The sequence below is a fragment of the Vanellus vanellus genome (assembly GCF_965231255.1).
Source record: "Vanellus vanellus genome assembly, chromosome: 6".
NCBI lineage: Eukaryota > Metazoa > Chordata > Aves > Charadriiformes > Charadriidae > Vanellus > Vanellus vanellus.
The window spans coordinates 42,368,751-42,396,454 of NC_138911.1; the positions used below are offsets into that span (position 1 = coordinate 42,368,751).

General features: G+C 39.3%; 1 protein-coding gene across 6 annotated transcripts in view; it reads left to right on the forward strand.

Moving 5' to 3' along the window:
• NPAS3 (neuronal PAS domain protein 3) overlaps window positions 1-27,704 on the forward strand; it is a gene marked incomplete at its 3' end in the record, with an annotated part of 622,106 nt that overhangs the window by 82,352 nt on the left and 512,050 nt on the right. Inside the window, exon 2 of one of the 6 annotated variants that reach the window (XM_082485382.1) lies at window positions 2,483-2,572. The exons of the other annotated variants lie outside the window; for them this stretch is intronic. Coding sequence (XP_082341508.1) covers window positions 2,483-2,572 — 90 coding nt within the window. The remainder of the gene's footprint in view (window positions 1-2,482; window positions 2,573-27,704) is intronic. 6 annotated transcript variants of the gene reach the window in all.

Consider the following 27,704-nt stretch of genomic DNA (forward strand, 5'->3'; position numbering starts at 1 on the left):
CCAGGACCATGTCCAGGCAAGTTTTGACTATCTCCATGGGTGGAGATTCCACAACCTCTCTGGGCAACCTGTTCCAGTGCTCTGTCACCCTTGCAGTAAAGTGTTTTCTGATGTTGAGATGGAGCCTCCCATGTTTCAGTTTGTCTGTCATCCATTTGAAAAAAGAGCAAGGACTGTCCTTATCACGAAAACTACAACAAACAAACAAAAGCTAGCTGACAGGTATTCTACTCTAGCTTGATGCAGTGAATACTTATTTAGGACCTATTTCATCACAAGGGTGTTCAAACCCACATCTCCCACATCCCAGAAGAATGCCACAACTACTTCAGAATAAAGGTTTTCTGGAGTCATCCGTATTCTACTTCACTTGTTTAACTACTCAAGTAATAGCAATAATCAGTATTACTATTCAAGGTTCATTTGGCCAGAGAACCAGTGGAAGAAAGAGCATAATTCTGAAGCTGTGTGATGAGGGCACTCATCTGGGAAGGATTCTGATAGTTTTTGCAAGGACTGCTTATGCATTTTTGAACGACTCTTAATATAACATGCTCTCACTGTGGCTCCCTTTCTTTTATCCAATGAATCCTGATTTTTTATATATATTTTGTTTAATAGTAGAATAGTAGTTATCAAGGAGTCTGTGGTAATCTTTGGAGCTGTGGGAAATGTATGTTTGAACCTCCTTTGGCTGAGAGGTGTGGAGAGCCTCGTTCTCCTGTGTCTTTGCTGAAGCCATGTAAAAACAGGCATCTCTTCTAGTCTCCTTTTTAACAAACAAACAAAAACAAACAAACAAACAAAAAACCCAACAAATCCAAATTTGGTGGTGCATTGAAGATTTTGATGCTTGAATTCACTTTGATGGTAGGCATTTCTGGGTGACCCAAAGTGAAGTGTTTGTGTCTCTCACACCCAAACAACACAGAAGAACCTTTCCTTTTCTGGATTTCTTTTTTTTACTAGCTCGAATGGTTCCCTGCAGATAGCACTTGTATTGCAAATCCCATTTTAAGATACTTAGCTTTCCTTATACACTGTGTATGGTGCTTAGGCATCTAACTTCCAGGCTCTGGGTATCAAAATAAATGTCTCTGGCAATGCCTTAATTGGTGAATGCAGGAATATCCCAGGATTTGGAGGTGTTTGGTCCTGCCTTCATCACATAGCTGTCTCCTCCCTCTGGCATGTGGGTTCCCATGGGCCAAAAACAGTGCTGAGGCATGCTCAGACCAGGTTTCCAATTTAAATAAGGAAGGGACCAGGACTGTTAAGACATGAAATGGTGTGCGCTCACCACTCTGTGTAGGTGCAGTCTGACTGAGGAAGGCCCTCAGTTTCCAAAGTACATATCTTTCCGTTTTCTCGTAAAGCTTATTGCTGGATAATGATACTAACTTTTTTTCTCAAGCCTCCAATCTCAAACTGCTGTTGAAACAAACGTGACTTCAAAAAACCAAGACTAGCTTAGAGTTATATAGATGTAATACTGTAAAAATAATAGTAATAAAAAATAATTCTATATTGACAAGAATATTTTAAAAAAAATTCGCAGCCTAAAATTCTACATTTGAAAGATGTATAAAAATTCTCAAATAATTCATACTTAATCTAGTGAACTACCATTTTATTAAAAGCAAAAAAAGTATTCATTTGTGGGAGATACAAAAGCATCTAAAATGTGGTTTTATTCCGGAGAAGAGGGAGGTAGGAAAAAAAAAAAAAAAAAGAGGAAAATTGGTGGGTACTGTTTTGTGTGCAATTCCCAAGTATATTTTAAAAACAACATTGAATTTTTATAGCCAAATTATATTTTCTGCTAACAGGGAGTTGGGGAGGGATGAATAATAGAATGATTGACAAATCTTTTAGGGCCTGATTTTACAAGATGCTGCGCACCTCCTGATTGCTGCCAATCACTTTCATTTTCTTTCAGTCGATCCAAGAACATATGGCATTATTCAGATGGTGCTGAGCACCTTCAATCACAGTCCTCATAATGCCACAACATCCTCATTCTGTGCAAATGTGCGAATTGCTGTTGACATTTTAAATTGGAGGGTTATTTGGTCTTTGTCTGGACAAACTCCCAGCTGATATAAATGGATGTTCTGCCTAAGGAAGGATTGCAACAGTAAACAATAAATAATCAATTTTATAAGCCCTGTTGTATATGCACAAACTATGTGATGTATCAATTCGGTTCATAAAATTCTTTACCTCTTCCACTTTTATTTGATGGGGGAAAAAATACCGTTCTTGTGGAGAACTGAAGTTTAGTTTACTCTCAGTGCAAACTTTGAAAAGTGGAAACTCTGGATGTTATGTGCACAAGGCAGTTGATTTAAAGAGATCAGAAAGGTGTTTAATTTGAAAAGAAAAGAAAAGAAAATCAATTTCAACATACTGATTTGTCCTGCATTACAGTTACCTGTAGAGAACCTCTAGTCATGTCTATCTGTTTTTGATGCCTCTACAGAATAACTGTCCAGCATCCTCTGCCCAACCAATCAGAATGTAGGAAAATCTACCGATATGACGGAATCTACTGTGAATCTACCTACCAGAAGTATGTTGAAATCTGTGTGAGTCTTGCCTCTAGCTCGTGCATTTAGTGCTCGTGCTCTCCCGCTATTCAGAAATGACACGTGTGTTGAAACCGTACACTTCTTGCGTGCAAAACCTCTACAGCAGGGACAGAAATGTGTTATTTAATTCTCTGGGATTGTGCTCTAAAAGCTAAAAAGCAAATAAAAACCCCTATGACTTTAGTAAATCTCTTAGATATGCTTCTTTACAGTGCGATAAACAAGAATGTATACACTAGAAAATCTAGGCAAAATGTATTGCACAGGTGCTTCACATCTTAGGGATTTGAAAGGTGTGTTATGTATAAATTAGCTGTCACTTTTTTTCAGTCGTGTAATGGAATGATGAGTTGTAATTTGCATAATCCTTTAAGAAGTCAAATTATACTGTCATGTAGCAGACTTAACATGCTAGCTAGGATTTCATAGCTTTGCAGCTAATTAGTATGTACCTTACAGGACAGTTAAATTGAAGTTGAGTCCTCTTGCTTGGCAGTCATTTGCCTTTGTCCGTTGCCCTGACAGAGCCCGCTTTTGTGCGTAACTCAAGATTGTTACTGGTGCTTCTGACAAAAGTCCTATTGCCGTGGGCAGGCAAATGCAACATGCTTGACTTCTGTTACTTTTGCAATCAGTGAAGTTTCTATTTTACTGTAGTAAGGATTTAATAATCTAATTTCTACGTGGAATTGAAAAGTATGTATTGGACAGGTATACGGTAGATTATTTCGTATTAATGTATTGCAAATGCATTGTGAATCTTCTGTTATCTTGCCGGATTTTGAAACTGCTTTCTGTCGCTTACTTTTCACACTCCAACTAGATTCTTGTTTTGTATCAGAGTGTTATCATTATCATCTTGTATATAACAGATTTCATTTTCCAAAACCCCCTTAACTTCTAAAAATCAATTGTGTTCTGCATTGCAACATGTTTCTTTGGCAAGGCAGTCATACTCATTATAAATTTTTAGGTCATATTCTCCCATCCCCTCTTTTTATTCCATAACCTGCTGCTTGTTTCCTGAATCTTTTACTGATGTGGTTGTACGTATTACTAAAAGAAAAGCTGTTACTTCAGTGTAAATGAAGAGTATCATTTTGGTTTACAGAAGCGAGAGGAAAAGAGAAATCTAGATTTATCAATATAATTACAGCATCAATGTAACTTGGTGAGCCAAAATGAAAATCTGACCTCTTGCTTGGCTTTTTTGTGAATGGTTACTTTTGGTGTGATATGTGATTTACTCATGATTTTACATTGACTTAAATATTTCTTGCACTTCCTGAATTTTTGGTTTTCCCTTCTATCTTGCCAAATAATGGCAGTGTTCAGGGTAACTGAAGCAGTCTAGATCTAGCATGGTTTTAAATGTCACCATAGAACTCAACTTCAGTGGTTTTACTTTTCTTGTAACTTCAGTTCAGTAAGTGTAAAAATATATTTAAACAAATGAATACATGAAGCAGATTTGTTGTGCGCTATTTATACCAGTTTTTAGAACAGCTTCAAGACTTTGAAACTTTTTGGAAATAAGAAAACCTGGCACAGTTTGTCATGACTGTTAAATACAATGATGGCTTCCCTGAACACTGCAAAATAGTTGATTATCCCAATTTTTTTAATTAGGTAGAATTTATAGTCAGTATAGTTTAAAACAGCTAGCTGTGCTGACTGCAAAATGGAATAGTAGATGTTCACTTATAAGTAGGTATACAATTGCAAATAGGCATTAGCTAAATAGTTTTTCAAACAAGGCAAAATCTAAAAATCGGACTGGTGATGAAAAGTGTTTGGTTTGACATCTCTTTTGTCATACCTGAAATGTGAGTTTTGAAGTAGTTCACCTCACTTAAAAAGCATGGATTATTTTGAAAAACTAATGGCTAGGTCTTTCTACAGAAAACACGGAGTGCTTTTTGATTAGTGAAACTTTCTCTCTGTGCTTCTTCCACGCTATTTAAGTTGTCTGAGGTGTTCTTTCTGTCTTCTTCCCAATGGATGTTTTTGGTACTTTTCCCCCCCAGTAACTTATTTCCAATGACATAACAAGTTACTAAAAACTTCACTAATTGAGACCAAAAAAAAACCCAACCAAAAATCAAGCAATTTCCATGACACTTTTAGAGTTTATAGTTTAGTGCTACAAGACGTGAACATTTTGTACTCGGTGTTTATGTGCATCTCTCATGCACGCTCAGTCTCTCCCCTGATTAGACTGGGGAAGGGAGAATGGATGTTAAAAGGGCACTGGTGGTCAACAGAAAAGGTTATGTGACCCTCCTTTTTCTGTAGGATTAATTTCTGGGCTGGACACAAACCAGCAAACTACTTACTCTGAGAGTTAAAGGAATTTTAAGGACTGGCCATACAATGTAGGACAGGACAGAAAATCATGGATTGGGAGCTTCGCTGTTTTTTCTCCAACCCATTTTGAGATTAAAAGAAGTATTATGCAGAGACCCTACTCTCGATTTATGCTTAACCGTGTACCTACTAAAGGTATTTTGTGTAAAGCTACTTAGCAGTTGAAATAGAGATATTCTGATCCTTTTTGTAAAAATTTGAAAGGCTCTTCTACTGCAAAAATACTTCCCAGAAAACATTTGTGGAAAAAACCTTTTTAGTCAAATCTTAGTGGCAATACATACTACAAATAATGGTTTGTAAGAGTTCTTAAAGGTGTAGATCAGTAAATACATTACAGTACTATACAAAAATTTACAAAAAACTTTTTGCAACACAGGTTCCTGAAGAGCTGGACTAATGATTACATTAGCTAATATATATTAAATAAGCAAAATAGTAAATATATAGATCCCTCTAGGCTGTTTATGATCCTCATGCAATCGAGTCTCATAGCTGCCACTATATATCTGGCTCAGAACAGAGTGGAACACTGTTTTTTTGCCAACAGTTCTTAAAAGTGTATTTTTTTGGGGAGGCCCCCTGTATTGTCCGCCACCTTGGTTGCCATGGGTCTGTGTTGTTTTAGGTGGCTGAACATGTAAATATGCTTTTCAAAAAGCTCCAAAATAAGCTTGAAAATAATTACAAATTGTTTCTGTGTTCACTAGCAGTAAAGACTAACACATCAAGCATTCTTAAAAGAATTTACCATTATGGTTTTTGAAGTGGATGACATGTCTTGAGCTATAGAGGTAAACCCAGAGGCCTGCCAGTTACTGGCCTGGAATACACATGTCCATCAATTCCTGAATATTTCCCCTTTTCTTTTCCCGTCCCTGCAGCTGTGGCTGGTAATGTCCAGATTCTTCTTTTGTGATGTCAAACAAAATTCACAACTAAAAGAAGTATTTCTTATTCAGTTCTAGCTACTTCGCTATAACCAAACTGGCAAGGTTTTTCTGCCTTGCCCACATTGAAAATCCTTTCTTCTGTTTGCTCAGACACCTATGGTTTTGCACTCTTGTTCATCTTTATGGAGTGTCAAACAGTGAACAAAGCCTGGGTGGATGATCTCCAGAGATTGCCCAAGAGGAGCGCAGCTCCCTGCCCATGCTCCATTTTCATTTGTTGCTAAATTACAAGGAGTAATGGTGTGTCAAGAATAGGGGTTTTTTTGCTTGTCTGCAGGGAGTCTCTGTTGTGTACAAGCAGAGGATATGTCAGGTTTTTTTTTCTTCTCAGCTTGGAATTTATTCCATTCATGAAGTGGCCCTTCAGAGTATCACCTGGGTTGTGAGGGGAAATTCTCAGTTTGGTGGCTGTTGTGTGCCATCTCCAAAGCAAGGGTGGAAGAATCATCTCTTCCTCATTTCTTCCTGTCCATATTAAGCAGACTTAAAGGTCATGCCTCTCTTCAGGAGCATAGAGAACAAGGAAGAGTTCTACAGTAAGGTATTTGTTGTGAGATAAAAAGCATGGAATAAATACGTAAGGAAAACACCTCGCTCATTTAAATCCCAGAAAGACAACTATGGTCTTATTAGCTTTTTCCTTCATTTCTCTGCAAGTTAGTGAAATGAGCACAGAATAGAAGGCTCATTGATTTCAGTCTAAGAAGTGGATCGATTTGTCCTGGAAGGTGTAGCTTGGTCATATAAACATTATCATAGAATCATTTAGGTTGGAAAGGACCTTTAATATCATCGAGTCAAAACATTAACGCTGCCAAGTCCACCACTAAACCACATCTACACTTCTTTTTAAATACCTCCAGACGTGGTGACTCCACCTCTTCCCTAGGCAGTCTGTTCCAATGTTTGACAATACTTTCAATGAAGAAATATTTCCTAATAGTTAATCTAAACCTTCCCTGGTACAACTTGAGGCTGTATCCTCTTGCCCTATCACCTGTTTCTTAGGAGAAGAGACTGACCCTTACCTTGCTACAAGCTCCTTTCAGGCAGTTGTAGAGAGCGATAAGGTCTCCCCTCAGCCTCCTTTTCCCCAGGCTAAACAACCCGAATTCCCTCAGCCACTCCTCATAAGACGTGTGCTCTAGACCCTTCACCAGCTTCATTGCCCTTTGGACATGCTTCAGCACCTCAATGTCTGTCTTGTAGTGAGGGGTCCAAAACTGAACATGGTAGTCAAGGTGGGGCCTCACCAGTGCCAAGTACAGGGAAACGATCGTTTCCCTAGTCCTGCTCACCACACTATTCCTGATACAAGCCAGGATGCTGTTGGCCTTTTTGGCCACCTGGGAACACTGCTGGCTGTTATTCAGCCAGCTGCCTACCAATACCCCCAGGTCCTTTTCCGCCAGGCAGCTTTCCAGGCACTCTTCCCCAAGCCTGTGGCTCTGCATGGGGTTGTTGTGACCCAAGTGCAGGACCCGGCACTTGACCTTGTTGAATCTCATACCATTGGCCTCGGCTTATCAATCTAGCCTGTCCAGATCCCTCTCTCTAGAGTCTTCCTACCCTCAATCAGATCAACACTCCTGCCCAACTTGGCATCATTAGCAAACTTACTGAGAGTGCACTCGATCCCCTAGTCCAGGTTGCCAATAAGGATACTGAACAGAACTGGCCCCAATACTGATTTCTGGGGAACACGGCTTGTGAATGGCCACCAACTGGATTTAACTCCATTCATCACAACTCTTTGGGCCTGGCCATCCAGCCAGGTTTTTACCCAGCAAAGCCTATGGCTGTCCAAGCCATGAGCAGCCAGTTTATCCAGGAGAATGCTGTGGGGAATGGTGTCAAAAGCTTTACTAAAGTCCAGGTAGACAACATCCACAGCCTTTCCCTTATCCACTAAGCAGGTCATAGAAGGAGATCAGATTAGTCAAGCAGGACCTGCTTTTTGTAAACCCATGCTGACTGTGCCTGATCACCTGGTTGTCCTGTATGTGCTGCACGATGGCACTCAAGGTGATCTGCTCCATAACCTTCCCTGGCACCAAGGTCAGACTGACAGGCTAATAGTTCTCTGGATTCTCCTTTCAGCCCTTCTTGTAGATGGACGTCACGTTTGCTAACCTCTGGTCAACTGGGACCTCTCTGGTTAGCCAGGGCTACTGATAAGTGATGGAAAGTTGTTTGAGGAGCACATCTGCCAGCTCCCTCAGTACCCTTGGGTGGATCCCATTCAGCCCCATAGACTTGGGTGTGTGTTAAGTGGTGTAGCAGTTCACTAACCATTTCCCCTTGGGTTATGGGGGCTTGATTTTGCTCCCTGGCCCTGTCTTCCAGCTCAGGAGTCTGGGTACCCAGAGAACAACCGGTGTAAAACTGGAGGGCACTAACCCTTTGTAACTGTTTCCCCCTGCATCCAATAAAGGATGGAGATTCTCCTTAGCCCTCCTTTTGTTGTTAATGTATTTATAGAAACTTTTTTTTTTTTTTTGTCTTTTACAGCAGTAGCCAGATTAAGTTCTAGTTGGGCTTTGGCCCTTCTAATTTTCTCCCTGCATAGCCTCACAACATCCTTGTAGTCCTTCTGAGTTGCCAGTTGCCTGCCCCTTCTTCCAGAGATCACAAATTATTTTTTTTTTCTTTTCCCCCGAGTTCCAGACAAAGCTTTCTGTTCAGCCAGGCTGGTGGTCTTCCCCACCAGCTTTCCTTTCAGCACAAGGGGACCGCCTGTCCCTGTAAGTTTAAGATTTCCTTCTTGAAGAATGTCCAGCCTTCCTGGCCTCCTTTGCCCTTCATGACTGCCTCCCAAGGGACACTGTCAACCAAGCCCCTAAAGAGGCCAAAGTCTGCTCTCCAGAAGTCCAAAGTAGCAGTTCTGCTGACCCCGCTCCTTACTTCTCTGAGAATCGAGAACTATAATTTTGTGATTGCTGTGCCCAAGATGGCCTCCAACGGTTACATCACCTACAAGTCCTTCTCTGTTCATAAACAACAGGTCCAGCAGGGGCTCATCCTGAGCCTGTAAATGCTAAAAACATCCAAGCTTAACAAACCAAACAAAATAAGCTCCCCTCGGACTATATGTTGAATCAAAACCATAAATATTTGTACAACTGACAAAAGGAGGCACAATGCTAAACCATTCCTGTCAGCCTTTAAGGTTTAACTGAAGATTTTTTTATTATTATTTATTATATGAATAAAACAAAACCAGAATTGCTTTGTAAAGAGAGCTCATGGCCCTGGTAGACAACACAAATGAGAATATAAACCTTTTAATAGGCCAAATAGCTGCCCTAGGGTTTCTAGTGAGGAAATTCAACCAGTTACAGAGGATGGGACGATGAAGGATTTCTTGGGGTTGTTGAAGTAGTCTGCAGTGCTCATCACCACCTTAATACGGAGAAAGCTGTAAAAGTCTTGCAGAGGAAGAGCTAATAGTTCCAAATAGAGATTCACAACTTCGTGAAAGCTGGTTCAGGTCACTAGAGCCATTTAAGCAGCACAGAGAAGTTGATAGAGGCTGAGAGATCATTATCTTTTTGTTTCTTAGTGGTGGTGTTGCACCTAAATTGACTTAAAAAGGTGTAAGACTTCTTAGGCTTCTTGTTTGTATATCCTGACTCATCTGATATTATATAGCTGAGGAAAAGATACAGTCATCTGAAAACTATTATTTTAGCTGCAGGAAAACCACGTAAAGTAGGACAATAGTGCTGTCATTCAAGCTAATGCTGTAGGGTGCATGAGCTTTTTTCCCAACAATGACTTCAGTATCTCATGTTTAGGGGTTAAGCTAAGAGAGAATATACTGATGAAGCTGCTATTTAGTTTGATCTACTCTAGTAAAACAGGAAGGAGAGGTCCCCATCTTCTTGCACAGTGGCTCTTTCTTTGGAGTGGTGTTCCCTCATTTCACATCTTGATTTTAATCCTTTCAATGTGAATTTAGTACGTGTATTTGAAGAAAATTCTGTGCACCTTCTCTTCGTAAATTTGGCCTCTTCTTAGAAAATATTGAAAGCTAATAATCTAGTTAATTCTGTATCACCAAATGGCAGAGAAGCAACTGCTGTCATGTAACAGTCCTTTTAATATAAATGACCTGATTCTCACAGCCTCAGTGTGAGGTTGCCTGGCAAAACTTTATCCCTCTTACAGCTGCCTATGTCTGCTCTCACCTTTGTGTGGTTTTGAGCATATTTGCAGGTTCTCTGTGCTGAGCTGTTCTAGATGTCTTTAGCGGGAAGAAAAAAAGAAGTCATTAACCAAGTTTTAAAATGCCTCCAAAAGTGAGCCAATGTCTCCTTACGTGTAAGATATGAGTGGGCTTTCTCTGGGTAAGAAATGAGATTAGCTGTGCTACTTTAAAATGATTAATGATCACTGGCTAGCATTAAGTTGAACATCTAATCCTTGGCTGATTGGAGCATTTGGGAGAACAGCACTCGAACCCCATAATTTTTCAATAACAGAAATTTTGTCATATCTCTATTATGACACAGTTAAATGTTGCACTGGCTTTAACATTTTACTTTGAGATTAATGGAACGTAGCCTGAATAGAGAATAGGTGTGATGTATACATGTTACCTGAAAATTTTTTTCCACTGAATAATAAAGGGCAGTGTTAAGGTTTACAAAATCCAATTCAGTTTATAGTTCAATACAAATTTTGAAGATTCACTTAAGCTTTGCAGTATCTAATTGTAATATCTATTCTGAGTTTAAGCCTGAAGTGAATTTGGTATTGGTCAATTGACCAATTAAGCAATTACCTTTTGCGGTCTTGCACACGATCCATGTTAAACTGGCTGGGTCTTCAGGTCCCTTAACCACACCCCTTCAATAGGATATTAGTCACAGTCTGCTAATTCCCTGTTAAGACGTTTTTTTTTATATTCTACAGAAATTGGTTTTGCCTTTCATTTTCATTTGAGATATGAAGGGTTCTTTTTGTGTTTTGTATTGTTTGTTTTGTGGTCTTTTTTTTTTTGGTTTTGGTGGTGTGTGTTTTGTCTTTTTTTTTTTTTTTTTTTACTGAGTCATGTTAGTGGTTTCAGAAATTGAGAGATCAATTCAAATTATCTGTGACTGAGCTACTCTGTGTATTCAGCAAGGTTTCACTTTTCCCATGCTCTTTTAGTAACTCGCTGCTTTGCACAAATACAGAAGCATTAATGCTAAGTATATCCAAAACATTACTTGGGGAAGCAGTAAGCAAGATAACAAGTTCTTACTAACAGTTTACATGATCATTCCACAGCTTGGGGAAAGGGATAATAATTATCCCCAAATATAAGGAGTTAGCCAAATATCTTCCCTAAAGCCCACGTAAGCGCTGTGGGTTGCAGTAGCAAAGCTATCCTCTGAAGCATTTTAGGTATGCTTTTGAAAGGTGGGGTTCCAACTCTTTGCCATCTTTCGATTTAAAAGAACAATAAAAGATAGTAACACAGTCTTGCAACTTCTGGTTCTTTTTCGAAGGAAAATGCTGATTATAAGAACTTCAGATGAAAGAAAATCCTTCCTTTGTTTAGATGAACTGTACTTACTGTTAGTTAAAGATTACCTTATTTTTAGTCTGAAGTTTTCAAGCTGTTATGTAGCAGAAATGTACCAGCATTAAGAATCTGAAAAATCCTTTGTTAATATTCATGATACTCCTCAGTTCTTATTTGCCTGCCCGCCCCCCCTCCCCCCCATTTAGGTATTTGTAGGCAGTAACCCAGTGATCGCTTATCCTCCTCTTCGACAGAGTTCTCATTCTTAGCCAGGCAAGTTTTCCAGAATTTGAATGCTGCTTGTAGCTGTTTGATGAAGTCTTTCTAGTTTGAATACTAGCATAGTCCACTAGTTGTTCCTGTTGGTAGAGCTCAGGAATCACAGATATAAACGAGAACCCCATTGTCACATGCCGTTTGAAACGGAAAGATTCTCTGTCTCGGCATCAGTAGTGATTTTTATAATCCTTTCCCATTGCTACTCTGTGTTTACTTCCTTGTACATCAAAGGATCTTTTTGCTGCTCTAGCCAGGGCATTGCGCTGTAGGCTAATATTAATTTGGTTATCCACCATCATCCATATGCCTCTTCCTAAGTTATTATATTGTCTTTGTTTGGAATCTGTGCTGTTAGTTACTAGATAGACAGCTTTGTGCTCAGCTGTGTTAAAACACATCTTATTCAGGTGAGCCCAGACTGCCATGCAATCTGTGGAACTGACAACTCCCCGGTATTTACCATTTTATTATCTTTTGTGTCATCTGCAAATTTTACTGGGAAGGGTTTTATGTTTTCTTTCACATCACTGATTTATTCTCATGCACAGGTACTCCGTAGGGAATAAAGAGCTCAAGGAGTTCTTTCTCTGCGCGGAGTACTTGGGGTAGACCTAATCCATATTTCAGAGCTGCTGGTCATAATGGCTGGGAGCAGATTAGGGCTGCCGGCACTGATGAGTTGCAACCAAACAGGGGCAGTGAGTCATGAGCACACCCTCTTTACTTGCAGCAGTACGAGATGGCTGCAGCCTTTCTTTAAAATAATGTGAGGCTTGTTTTGCATAGTGATGCTGTTGAAATACAGAAGACAATTCTCCCTTGAAAAATTTGTGTGTCTGTAGTAGTGGCTACTAGCGAATTCCCTTTTTTTTTTTTTAAAAAAAAAAAGGGCAGGCTCTTTCTGGAAACAAAGCTAGATTATTTGCAAATGGTTAGCAAATTTAGTGAATGTGTTTATCCAAAAAGATGGGCAAAGAGGTGGCTTTTGGAAACCCTGAAATCTTTCATATTTGTTTTCTTCCTAAATGAATTATTTTCAATTTCATTTCCAAATTATGCTTTTATTTAGAACTAAATCTGCTTTTCAAATTTCTAGGAGGTTAAATCATGAAGTCATCAAGCATAATGTTTTATTGAAACATAAGTTTACGGTTTATCAGAAATGAAGCTTTTCCATAACATTTTGTCCCTAATTTTTCTTCTACCCCCCAAAGGATTTCTTTAAGCAAACCTCAAAATTGTGTTCTGAAGATTTTTATTTTTTTTTTTTTCCTTGTTGGCTGTTTAGTAGACCTACTCAGCACTGTACATTGCTTCAGTTTAAAGCTTTAAGTTGTTTACTGATCTATGAATTCTCCCATCTAGCCATAGGGCTTCACGATACAAAAGTTGACAGAACTCATATTTCACATCCAGATGCATCAGTATCACTAAACTTCTGACTTATCTATGACAAAATTATCGATTTTCTGCTGAAATTCCTTTATGATAGCAGTATCTGTAGTCAAATTAAAGTATTTATAATGATTTGCTTTCCCTTTAAGACAAACAATGCTCCAGTTAAAACATAGAAAGATTTAGCGAAGTATACCTCAAACTGGTATACAGAAAACAAGACTTCTATTACATTTTTAAAACCTAATTTTTTTTTTTACAAAATAGAAAACATATTTTTTATATAAAATATAAATATATATTTATATATATAATATATAATATATATAATATATAAAATATATAAATATATAAAATATATTTTTATATAAAATATTTTGTCAGGTGTTCGTTGTTTTAAAGTTCCATGTTCATATACACACGAACATATATGCACATACATGCACACACTTTGAAAAGAAAGAAAACACAATAATGTAATAATGTTAGGGAAAAAGAAAATGGAAGTGTAAAGCCTGCTTCTACCTGAGTGCAACAGGAAGACAACAATTTTTAATTTATGTCACTTTTAGATATAAAACAATCCTGTGTTCTTGTTTTTTAAAAGAACAAACAACAACACCCTTCCCCCCCCCCCCCCCCCCTTCCCTACAATATATGACCCAAAGATTCTATAATTAGGATTTGCCCTTAATTTCTGGTAGATAGGGAGTAAGTTTCTCATAAATGCTGAACAAAAAGTCTGATCAACAATAAGTGTGACAGACTGTGTCTTTCCTTAAAGTTTTCTGCTCATTCAGCAACAGGAGACTCATGAAAATAGATACCTTTTGTCTGTTGTAGTTGCATTGAACTTTATCTCACAGTTTCGTAAGTGACATTGGGTCTGTGCCATCTTTGAGATCGCAGACTGTGATGCAGAGTAGTTTAGGATGCTGTATCATGTACCATTTAATCAGGCTGCACTATTTAGAGTATGTGTTGTGTACTGGGAATAATTTGTGTGTAAAGTCTTTCCAGCTGCATCTATATAAAAGGTGAAATTCCCCTACCTCCGCACAAAAGTCAGTTAAACGGACTGTGGGGAACGGAGCAGCAGTCGAATGAATTAATTTCATGTAGCTGTCCATAGCTGGCCGTGATACGGCAGTGTGTGCTTCCTCCACAGCTGACTCGCAGCCAGGGCCCGTACACATCTTTGTGGAGTTCTTGGACTGCTGAAATTTTTTTGCCTTGGTCCATTGTCTCTTTGCCCAGGAGTGTCCTCTGTGGTTTTCCACCCCCTTGCTAAATTCCAGTGACTCGTTTACACGCCTAGGGCAGTTGGTCTGTAAGGCTTGCGACTGCGGTGGACTTTGTTACCTATTACTATTATCCAGTCTTAGAGGTAGCAAGGGTATCCTCTCATTATTAGGAGAGGGCACCCTAGCGCTGTCCCCTTCTTCTGCGTGTCCTCTCATGTAAGCTACTGTACGTGCTGCTTCACATGGCTGGGGGAGAGGGGCTGTTGTGCATTCCCTCTTTCCCCAGTGGAAGATCTGCTGTTTCTGAGAGTCCTCTCCGCTGGTGATGCCCAGTGATGCACAGTCCAGGCAAAGGGAGGCAGTGCGAAGATTTTTTTTCAGGCTGTAAAATGGCTTGTGTGACCAGTCACACTGCAGGCTGCGATAAGTTTGGCAGTCTTGTTAGTCCTGGGGCTGTCTGGAGGCACCCCAGGGTTTGCAGAAGCTCCCTGGCTGTAGACTAAGCAGTACGTCACCTGTATAATCAGTGACCAATACTGATCGATGTCTTGATCATAACTGTGCTTTGGTATAGCATGTACTGTTGCTTTGTCTAGCAGTATTTTCTTTGCCTCAAGAATGTTCCCATGCTCTATGTTTTGAGCCGGATTTTATACTAAAAAGGACATTCATATTTTGCTAACTTGGCAGGTTGGACTGGGAGGTTTTTGTTATTCAGTAGGGATAGAAAATGATCAAAAAGTTTTGAGTGAGATACTGAGCCAAGATTAAGAGCAAAATACAAGCCAAGCCTAGAGTATATTTTGGTATAGCTTGGTCAATTGAAGGTATTTAAGTGGTGTAGAATCCCACTTGGACAAAGCTGCATCAGCAGAAACCTCTATAGCAGATACTATTTTACTTGCAAAACTGTTTTACTGATATTGCTTGTTTTGCTAATAAGTGGTGATTTTTCTGTATGAGTCCAAAGTAGACCTTTGCTGATATAGCTGATGACATGCTTAGTGCCTTGCCACCGTGGTGTACCAAGATTGCTTTATTGGCAAAATGCTTCTAATGCAGACCTCATCTGACTTTAGTCATTCACTTTTCCTGATTTCAAAGTTCAACAAAATAAGACTCCTATTATAGAATTTGAAGGGATGGTAGTTGTTCCACAACTCTGTAGTGAATAATCATGGGGATAAAGAGACCCAAGAGCTGTACTGCATTTAAAAATCAATCCTATTTTTCATAATATAATTAAGTTTTTCGTAATTTGAGATATTCTTGTTGTAGACTTGAATTAAGGGTGAGAAACCTAATACTCTGAGTTGCTTCACGTTTCGCTTTAAGTCTTCGTAGAATCCTGCTGGTGGTGTGATTTGGCTGATTAAACTGTGGCAGTGCTATCCATACTAAATCCCACATGGTTGAGCTCCTTTGCCTTGAAATCAAATGATGTAAACAAACACTTTCCAAAAGTATTCTGAGCTCTTTCACTCCCTCAAAAATCTTAGTCTTTCATTGGAGTGAAAGGCCTGATGATCCTAATGCTCAATGCTTTGCTGCATGCTTTGGGCAACACCTAGAACTTATGCCTAAGGGAGTATTTTCTGGTTATCATAGCAGGAGGCCTTCTTGCTTCCAGGGGTAGCAGCATGCTTTTAGAATCACTGCATTGCTGCTTGATTGCTGGTGATGGTTACATGCAGGACCCAGCCTGACAGAGAGAGGCAGTTCTGATTCGTATCACTCTGGGGAGCATCGGTCATGTATCCAGACCATGCATCAGCATCAACGGTAACCGTGGCATTGAAATTGCTAGAAAAGGCATAGAATCAGATAATCATCCATAAAAGAGTACTACTGAATGGCTGTGAAGGTCACAGCTGGTAGATTCATATCTTATGGGAGCATGGTACTGTGTACCAGGCAAAATCTATTAAGTTTACTAAACAGGTTAAGTCAACTTCATTAGATAGGGTTTTTCCATTGTTGGTGTTGGCTTATTTTTACCTCTCCTCCTCCCTAAGTGTACTTGCAAGTTATAAACAGATCTTTTGAGAGATGCCAAAAGAAGAGCGAATCAACTGCTCTAGGCCTAGGTTGTCTCTTGGAGGTTAAACTGAAATCTAATTATTGGCATTGTCGCTAAATGAAATTTAAATATGTTCCAGAATGTCAAAAATTACATTAACTTTTCAGACTATTGTACACTCAAAGTTTTTTAATTTCTCTTGCTTAGATACTTTGATGCATTCCTGCAGCAATATCTCTTTCACAAGACTAAAAATAGTCTAAGCAATGTACTATCCATCCTTCCCCCTTGTTTATACCAGATACCATCTATTTTAGGTTGAAAACTAGGAATAGATCTTCTCCATTAATTTGAGGCAAAGTCTACTCTTGGAATCTTTTAAGAATTCATAGGAAAGGTGAATAAATGTCATGTTTCACAGATGTTCAGATCATTTTTATATGGGAATTGGCTGACCCTTCCATGCACTCATCCTTATTAGGATAAGTGCCCTTTTCCTCAGCAGCAGTCTGAGGAGGTGAAGTCCTCCTCTGAGCTTCCAGGCTTGTAGAGCCTCCTCACCTGGGTGGTTTTTAAAAGATAGTTAGCACTGGCCATACAGCTCGTGTAAGCGTCTTGGTGACATGGCAGCAATATGCTCGTGGTTGCAAGTGGGAGGTTTCTTGGTTTCTTTTACTTGCTACTGGAGAACACCACAGTCCTGATGCGTGTGGTCCCATTCCTGGCTGCCTAGGAACACTCTTTATCCATGTGCTGTTAGGTTGCTTGCTATAATCTGGAGTGTAGCAGAAAATGCTATTCATTTCAGGCTCTGCATAGGGGAAGTAGGGCTTTACAAGGGCTCCTCTGCTCTAGGAGTTGCTGCTCTGTGTTCTAAGTGTGTTTACTCTAAAGGCATGGTGTGAGGCTTATCTGTTTACAGATATCTATTTGATAAGAGGCGATTTGGTGAAATATATTAAAATTCTTTTTGGTATGTAGCTTCTTCTAGATTAACATTTGTGTATTGTTTTAACTTCTTCTGTGTGCTTATCTAAGACTAGTTTGTAAATCTCAAAGTAAATAAATAAGTGCTTACTGATGGTCATACCCTTCCTATTTGTACCCACACCACCGTATCTGTGGCTCTGCAGACTGGCTTGCTTTGATGACTCCTATGTGTAGATATTTTTGATTGACAGATAACTAAATTCAGCTTGGATGGCCAAATCCAATGCATGCAAATATCAGCCCTTTATTGTTGTGTTTAAGCAAAATTTTACATTAGAATGAGAAACATAGTTTGAGTTGATACGGGTGTTGCATATTGCATAAAGGTAGCAAGATGACATCAAGAACAGAAAGTTATTATATTTTAGGCCAAATGTAGTAGTAACTATAAACAGGAAATTACTGTTTCCCCCCCTTCAAGCTTATGTTCTGATACTGAAGTTCTCCCCATCACTAACCCATATTCCTGTTTATTCATTGCTATCCCCATAGCTTCCTCTGTCACTGCTTGTGTTCACTGTTCCTTAACCTCCAGCCCTAGAAAGACAGGTACGTTGTTTGTTACGGCAGGCACACCAGCACTCTAGAGCTGTTGGGAGCACTTGGGTAGGTAGATCAATGCCTGATACTGGTCTTAAAGTGCCTGTTGCTTCCAAGGATGTTTCCCCTGGCTTGAGGCTTGTGTTTGGGAGACCACCGTATGCATTCCAGATGGCAGCGTCTGCCAGGGAAAACCAGGTAAATATAATGAAGCAGGGAGGTAATTGGGGAACCGTACTGCATAATTTGATTATGGTCTCAGATGCAAGGGACTCAAAAAATGCTAGTTAAAACATAAATACTGGTGTTACAATGTTTATTACATGGTAGTAAACAATCCACTCAAACATGAAAATTTAGGTCAGAGCCATAATTTACCACACTGGTGAAGAAAAATGTTGTGGTAGAATGAACTATTAGGCTATAGCTTACAGACTTTTTGGCATGTGCCTTTTTCAATGATGTATTTGAAAGCAGATTTAGAATATGAAAATGTTGCTGTTGTTTTTATCCTCATTTTAGTAAGATGAGAAGAACCTTGACTTGTATATGTACAGGGGAATTTTCTGAAAACATGTTCTATGTGATATCAATTCTTATACATGCACAGTCCATGAACGTTTTTTCTGTCAGCCTTTTTCTTTTTTTAACCCCCTTGCCTGTGTCCTCACCTTCTTTCAAGAACTGTTAAGAAAAATGTCTGGATACCTTGAATAATTTTTTTTGTCATTTAAAGTTTTCAATGTCCTTAAACCCCAACACACTGCTTTCTGGCTCACTGGTATTTCTTGAAAACAAAATGGTTTGATAAAAACTATTTTCTTCCAAAGCACTGATCATACTCCAGGTTTTCAGTTCCTACCGGAATAATTGGGTGGCTTTTTCTAGAAATTGTTTTTCCAGATTGTCGGAGGGAGATTTGATTTAATATAAATTCAATATAAGATCTACCTTCCTTGGAATGCATAGGTCTTTATTAGATATTACCTTTAACTATTTCAGCTGCCATAAGACTAATCTCTCATTTGCCTTGTGCCTTGTCTAGTCACTAACTCCTGCATGCATGAAATCCTAATTGGAAAAGTAGCATTTTACATCTACTGCAGACTCCCTCTTCTTAGCTATATGTCATAATAAAGTTTAAAATAAGTTTATATAAAATATCTATAGCATATGGATGAAAGAATATTTGTGATAGAAGGAAGTTCACTGTTTGTAATTTAGAAATTCAGTGTAAATATGTAGTTCTTCAGGATGACTACCCTGTGGATACGTGGCTTGTATGGGGGGGTGGATCACCATACGACTCTGCAGCTTGCCCTAAGTAGCTACTTACATCTGCAGACAAGTATGAATTTGGTTGTCACACTGGTGTGCATATATATATTCAGGGATGCATAAACACATACAACAGGAAAGTTAAATCATTCCCATTTGAGTCAGAGCATGCCTATAGGAAGAGCACCCAGAGGAATGGAAAAAAGAGCACACGTTAACTCTGAGTCTTTAAAACTGTAGAGCTAGAGACACTCAATCACCGGACTTGGGCTTGGGAGGGTTGGATGGATAACATGCTTACTGAGACAAATGAAACTTGTAGAAGGTGCAGGAGCAGGGACCCTGGTTAGCTGAAAGTCCGTTGAGGCGGAAGAAATGTGGCTGAAGAGAATAGCACAGGCAGAGGCTGACTGCTGTGGTGGTGAAGGGAGAGAGGCGAATGCGTAAGGGAAGAGCCCTGCGATCCTCAGAGGGCACTGCTCAAAGCCCAGACAAATCTCGTGAGTGATGGGGGAACTGGAGAGTTGTATTACCTATTGCTTTATGTGCTAGCAAAAGTCAAGGGTACTTGGTTTTGGAACCTGTGGAAAAATCTGTATACCTTTTCCTTCAACTTTTACATATACTGGAATGGGGTGAACTCAAAACCACCGTGGGTAGAGCTCTCGGATTCAGCTCCTGATGGCTGGAGAACAAGGCCAGCATTGTCTTGTAGGAATAAAGCCGGCTGTCATGGAGGGGGAACCAGGAAAGCCCAGGCCCAGTCATTGCGCCAGGGAAATCACGAAAGCCAGTGATACAGTTTCCTTAGACTGGAGGAGGTTTAAAAAGCTCGCAGAGGTAGTGAAGCCCAAACACAACAGCTGGATGAGTTGAAAGGAGTCTTCCATGGCTGCTATGGTGTTATGCATCAGAAGGCAGATCTGTTGTATGCCAGCTCACAGGTTAGATTTTAGGTATCGGTCAGATAAGCTGAACATGTGCTGACTGTAGCTGTAACGTTACTGGAAAAGAATATAAGGCTTTTCGGTTCCCTATTCATCTAGAAAACGCGTATGGAGACATTTAACTGCTGCATGCAAGTAGTTAATTGCATTCTCAGCGCAGAGTCAAGCGGGACATAGTAGAGGAGCACTTAGTTAAAACACTTCAGTGCCCCTTCCATAATCACAAGTGAATCACTGTGACCCCGGGGTTTGAGGATTTTTGCTGTGGGTTTTTTCTGGGGTTCCTTTGGATGAAGAAAAGTTTCCTCATTGTATAGTACACTTTTCTTTCTTCCCCAGACAGCAAAAATGTAGGCCTTTGAATGGCAAAAGTGGTCAAATCTTTCCTAAGACTACCACTTGTTATTAGTCAGATTTAAACACTTAAGTTTACCTATGTTTACTGCTGACTGCTTGTGGCTATATTTTGGTTAAATATATATCAAGATTTTGGTGAAACTCCATTGTCTGGTTAGGGGCTAGAATCAAATAATGATCTTTAAAACCAGAATTATTTATTTAAAAATTGGAATCTCAGTGACACAAAGACAGGGAAAACAGCTTTTTGTGACTTGAAAATTGGGATCCCAGATACTCCAGTACACTAGAAGATGTAGATTTTTCTGATCTAGAAGGGGGACTTGCTTCTTTTCTGTTGAAACACTTTAAAAAGCAGGATGGAATCTTAAGCTTTTTTTTTTTTCTGTTTTTATGTATTTTGTATTTCTAGACTTTCATTTTATTGTCATGCCTGCTATTGCATCATTAGTGTTCATTTATTCTTTTGTCTTAGAAATGTGTCCTGAATGTGCTTTTATGTCTCCTTATTCTTTTCTGTAAACCTCCTCCTACTTCACCACTGTGGCACAGCTAATGCTCTTTTCCCTTGCTTAAGCCTACCGCAGTCTCTCTGGCCCTGCCGTCAATCACCAGCTGGATGCTGAGACAAATTTTTTATAGCAGCTTCTGTCAGTAAAGAGAAAATATTTTGAAAAATACAGTCTAAAAGCTGAATGTCAGCCTGCTGAGTGGCCTGGTTAAACAGGAGAATTGACTCTGCCAAGTTTTTGTTGTTTAGCTTTTTTCTTAATTTAAAAAAAAAAAGTTTGGGGTCTAGCCCAAATAATAAACAAAATAAAGACTTTCTTGGCAAGGACTCATGATTGACTAGCTTAGTAAAATTCTTAAGCATCTCCATGACCGTTTCTGTCTCCACCTTTCCAGTCCCTGTAACTCGGAAGTTTTCAGTCTGTTTTGGATGTCACACAGAGCAGTAGCAAAGAACCCATTAACTCCGGTAGTTCTGTCAGACCCCCTGCAGTCCCCTGTTTTGTTTTCGTTTTCAGCAAAAGCTAAATGACTATAAAAATGTGGTGTTTCTGAGCTTCAAGATCCTGAAAGAAGCAATATTCTGTCTTTGCAAGAAGTATTCCAAGAGATTCTGGGTGTCCTGAACAGTGGTACTTAGTCTTTATAAACAGGGCAAAACACACTCAAAAGATTTAGATAAGCAGGAAGCCACGTACTTTTTAGAAACCACTTTGAAAAAGGATGGTGGAAGCACAAGACATAATGCATAGTAAATCTTGTATTAGAAAAGCTGCGAACCCCTTGTTGAGAAGTTGCATTGGTCTCTTGAGCCAGAGAATATTGCTGTCCTACAGATATATTGTTGGAAGCTGCATTGGGAAGTGCAGCCTACTTGTTAGTTGATAAATAGAGATTAGAATCATCTACTAGGCTATTTTATGGTGCTTGTTAACAATATTTACCTTTCTAAATTGATTCAGTATAATCCTCGCTATGGCTCTACCTCATTTCTGGAAGACATGTAGATAAAGTGGTACTTATATGAAGTCTTGCATGTCACTGAAAACCTGCTGTATTTCCTTCGTTGAATTGTGTGGCAAGATTATATTAACATAGATTTTTGGAATATTTGAGCTCCCATAGGGTATGGTGTGTGGTTGATATGACATGACTTGCCTTCAACAGTTGTTTTAACAAGATATCCTTCATATAAAATATATACCAAGCTGAAAGGCATAACTGAGTGAGTTTAGTAAGAAACACTGTTGGCAAAATTCTTCACTTTCATCTTTATCTGATTAATTCAAGGCTGAATGTTACAGAGAAAGCATTTTTAACCTAGCATAGTATTTGGTATGTTTATTTTAAAAACAAACAAACAAACCAACAACAAAGACCCCCACCCTCAAAAAAAAAAACCAAACCCCTTTTTTATTATTTAGTACAAGATCATTTTTAATAAATTGTTAAACTCATTGCAAATGTATGTGCATTTGCTCTAGTTGAAACCCATACTGCTTAAAATATCTTCTCACTCCTTCTGAAAACTGCTTTAATAATACATTAATTAACACTTCTGTAGTACTTGGCATATTTAACACAAGATAATTTACAGTTCCTAATATTTTAAACTGTGCATTAAAAAGACTAGCATTAGCGAACAGAAAATACACTGTATGTGAATAAATGCTAAACATATAATTTACATGTAGCTTGGTCTTTAATTTATTAAAAATAGATATACTTTAATGTCTTGATAATACTGCTAATGCTGTTTGAATTACTATTAACACTTTTTCAAAATCCTGCTGGTGGTTTATTCTCTTTTTTTATTACCATGCAGAGACTTAATATCTAATAATACCAATAATTAACTTTTGGTTTATATAAACAATTATTTTCAGATTTTATGGCAAAATATTGTATTTTAATTTTTGTTTGTTTTCTCCTTGCATGGGGCTCTTTGTATTGACTGAAAGATATTCAGTCACATTAATATCTGAAAATTCATCTCTATGTACTTGCATCAAAAGGCTTTGGCTGACCACGTACTTGAAAACAGATTTTAGATATAGACATATTTTTACTGTCTCTTGACTTTATGCTGCAGGGAAAAGCTTTACTACAGGAGGACACTAAATGGCCTGAGGGTTTGGTAATGGGATGTGAAGACCTTCACCTTAGGTCACTGGTTTGAATGTAGCCCAGGTGGGTGGAAACTAAAACCCATTATCATCCAATGGCTCCTGGATGGCCTGTATGAAATGAGTTGGTGGTCCCAGTGAACTTCCTAGTAGAAAAAAGTCAATATTGCAGAATCATAATCACAGTTCTCACAGATTGGGACCCTTGCTGGAAATCCTTGCAGAAAAATCAGTGGCCACAGTGGGTTTAGGCACTGGGTTGAGGCTCTGCACCTCAAGTGGTTTGTGTAGGACGGGCACGAAGCACAATTGTGTAACAGAATGGAGGAACCATTGGCACTTGTTAGGAAAGATCTGGCTTATAAATACACTTCCAGAACTGTTTAGCTATGTTTGGCTCCCACTATCATTGCTTACAAGGTACTTCAGAAAAACACTGCATGCTCCTTATTTATAAGTGGAAGGTCTGGAAAAAAAACAAACAAAACACCCCAGAGGACTTTTTATGTTAGTTAACACCAAGTCTGGAGAGGCTATAAGCCTGGTTGAATTTTCCTCTCAAACTAGGTGGTTGAATCCCTCAACTTTTCTGCCTGTGATTTTGCCTTCAGTCTCCAGTTGGTTTAGTAACCCTGGTACTAGAGGAGGAAGGTAATATATGTTATATTATTGTCAGAAGCGGTGAAAGACCCTTAATTGTAATCACTGTATAAAATCAACGCTCAAACCAATTGTTGTGGGGAATGGCAAAGCATATACTGTTTTCCAGCTCACAGAGAACTGCTGTTGCCTTACAGTTTTTATGCATAGTGGCCTGTGTGTCTGTCTCAAACGTGGTCCTGATGAGCTAATGAAGCTCACCAGGCCAGATAAATGGAGCCTCATCAGGCACTCTCTGCTTTTTTGCTCAGGAAATTGAAGGGAGATCCCATTGTGTTTAGAGTCTTTTGGAGAGACAGCCTGTGGGATTACTGGTCCCCATCATTACCACACCCTCCCATCCAAAACCTATATATGAGCCAAGGGGCCACACCACTAATGAGAAAGACCATGTTCCCATCAGGTTGTAGATACCTCCAGTCACACTCACATCCGTTGGGCATAACACAGAATGATAGAATTGCTGAGGTTGGAAGGGGCCTTTAAGATCATCAAGTCCAACCATTAACCTACCCTGACAAAAACCACTTCTAAACCATGTCCCAAAGTACTACGTCTGCCCCCTTTTTTTTTTTTTTTTTTTTTTTTTAAAACACCTCCAGGCGTGGCGAATCCACCACCTCCCTGGGCAGCCTATTCCAATATGTAATAACACTTTCAATGAAAAAATGTTTCCTAATATCCAATCTAAACCTCCCTTGACATAGCTTGAACCTATTTCCTCTCGTCCTATGACTTGTCACCAGGGAGAAGAGGTCAGCCCCCACCTCTCTACAACCTCCTTTCAAGTTACTTGTAGATGATAAGATCTCCCCTGAGCCTCCTCTTCTCCAGGCTAAACAAGCCCAGTTCCCTCAGTTGTTCCTTATAAGACTTGTCCTTCAGACCCCTCACCAGCTTTGTAGTCCTTCTCTGGACATGCTTCAACACCTCAATGTCTGTCTTGTAGTGAGGGGCCCAAAACTGAACGCCGTACTCAAGGTGGGGCCTCACCAGTGCCAAGTACAGGGAAACGATCGTTTCCCTAGTCCTGCTCACCACACTATTTCTGATACAGGCTAGGATGCTGTTGGCCTTCTTGGCTGCCTGGGCACACTGCTGGCTCATATTCAGCTGGCTGTCCACCAACACCCCCAGGTCCTTCTCTGCCAGGCAGCTTTCCAGGCACTCTTCCCCAAGCCTGTGGCTCTGCATGGGGTTGTTGTGACCCAAGTGCAGGACCCGGCACTTGACCTTGTTGAACCTTACACCGTTGGCCTTGCCCCATCAGTCCAGCCTGTCCAGATCCCTCTCTAGAGCTATCCTACCCTCAAACAGATCAACATGCCTGCCTAACTTAGTGTCACCTGCGAACTTACTGAGGGTGCATTTGATCCCCTCATCCAGATCATTGATAAAGATATTAAAGAGAACCGGCCTCAGCACCAAGCCCTGGGGGACACCACTTGTGACTGGACACCAATTGGATTTAACTCCATTCACCACCACTCTCTGGGCACGGCCATCCAGCCAGTTTTTTACCCAGTGAAGAGTACTCCTGTCCAGGCCATAAGCAGCCAGTTTCTCCAGAATGCTGTGGAAAATGGTGTCAAAAGCTTTGCAAAAATCCAGATAGATAACATCCACAGCTTTTCCCTCATCCACTAAGTGGGTCACCTTATCATAGAAGGAAATCAGGTTTGTCAGGCATGACCTGCCTTTCACAAACCCATGCTCACTGGGCCTGATCACTCCTGCATGGGCCATGTAATGGCACTGAGAGTGATCTGTTCCATGACCTTCCCAGACACTGAGGTCAGACTGACTGGCCTGTAGTTCCCTGGATCCTCCTTCCAGCCCTTCTTGTGGATGGGTGTCACATTTGCCAACCTGCAGTCAGCTGGGACCTCCCCAGTTATCCAGGACTGCTCATAAATGATGCAAAGTGGCCTGGTGAGCACTTCCACTAGCTCCTTCAGTACCCTTTGGTGGACATCATCAGTCAGAGATGGTATTTCATCCTAGAAAAGTCATGGGAGCAGAGTGGCTGGGGTATTTCACCGGTACTGTGGGTTGGGGTGTTTCATTAGTACAGAAAACCAGTTCACTTCCTGCAGTATTTGTTGTCTCGTGATTATGGTGAGATGATAGCTGGTGTTTCAGCTTCATTTACATTCCTTAAACTTGGGCTGGGCGCTAGTGCACACTGGTGCTCGGCTGGAATTACTTTAGAACAGAGACAGAAGCATGTGTCGTGTTTCTCGTAAAGGTCAAGCAAATATTTATTTCTCCTTAAAATACAGTAGCCCCTTCTCAGATAAGTTGAAGAGTGAATTAACTAATATTAATATGCTGGGAAACTTTCTGCTGCATGTATTAAATTTTATGTTTATAAACACGGAAATATAAAGGGTTTATAGTCGGTATCCCAAGAGCCTATATAACTTAGCATATTCTGTATGCATCCTCCCTAACAAACAGATCAGATGCATAATATTAGGCTGCCTGAGTACCCTCATCTCCTCAAATATTCAGTGAGAATTTACGGATATTCAGTTATTTGACTTTTCTCTATTTGTTAAGATAGTAATGTGCGCTTCTTTGCAATGAACATTGTTTACAAAATTGCTGGAGGATTTTTTTTTCCTTGGGCATAGTTAACAAATTAAAGAGTTCTAAATAGAGTCTGTATTACTGCTTTAAAAGAACATTTGCCTATAATAGGCAAAGATAATATTTATTATACCTGCATCTACTTTGAGATCAATAATTATCAAAGTTTTAATAAAAGCATCCTCAAAGCTTGTATATTGTGCAATATAAGAAGCTAACCAATTTGAATGTTCTGTTAAAACATGATGTAAACAAAATTGCAGGAGGCTTGAATTGAATATTATCTTTTCAACACTAATGGGGGGGAAAAATTGGATTTGTTCGTTATATAGCAGTCTTTATTAGCTGAATTTCTAAATAATGGCATATTTAACCAGATCTAGCTTGATAGACACTCATTTCATTTTTTGTTTGTGGATTTTTGCCATTTTTTATGAAATAAAAACAGTTGCATCTGACAAAAGGAACTCTGATAGTTTTTAATATCATCTAGTAATTCTCAGTTTAAATGTTTGTGCATGTTTACCACTGTGGCTTTGTTTTTTGGCATGGGTAGTTCCAATCTCTAGTTAAAAGAAATATTTCTATCAATTTGCTTTTTCCTACTGTGTCTTTTCAAAGCACCTAAACATAGTGCTGGAACTATGGATGATGATCTAGGGACTGCAGGAGTTAGAGAAGTCACAGTAGAGGTTTGTAACTTCTTTTAATTTGCTAATCCATGCATGGAACAACATTTCCAGCATTACCCAGAGATTAAGCCCCAGGGCCAAGGGCAGGGCCTCAATTTTAGTTTGCTAGTGATAGGCATACTGTGGTTAGAACTAGGTCTCTGCTGTGGACAATACCAAGCCTTTTCAATTTAAATTTCAATAAAGGTAGCAAAATATTAAATGTGGAGAACACGAATTAAAAAAAAAAAAAAACCCAAACCAAACAAACAACAAACTATCCTGTCTTTGCATTCAGTCATTTCCGTGGATAAAGTGTATGCTGTAATATTGGAGACCCCCCAAAAAATTATTTTTTTTCAAAAATGGAAAGAAATATGAATACAGTATGTTAATTTTATGCAAAATATTTATTTCTGAGGGTGTGATTATTAATGAGCGAAGAACAAAAAAGATAATGATTTTTGTGTAGAAGATTGCATGAATGTTTAGCAATGTAATAAGTACTGCACTTCAATACAATTTTTTAATAGATTTTTGTTTACTCTGATGATTAACTGGTAATTTGTTCACATTAAGTTGGCTGTTTTTAATGTAGGTCACAGGAATGGTAATCACTTTATTTGTTGATGGTAACTTTATGAGAGTGGAAAGATTTTGGAGCCATAGATT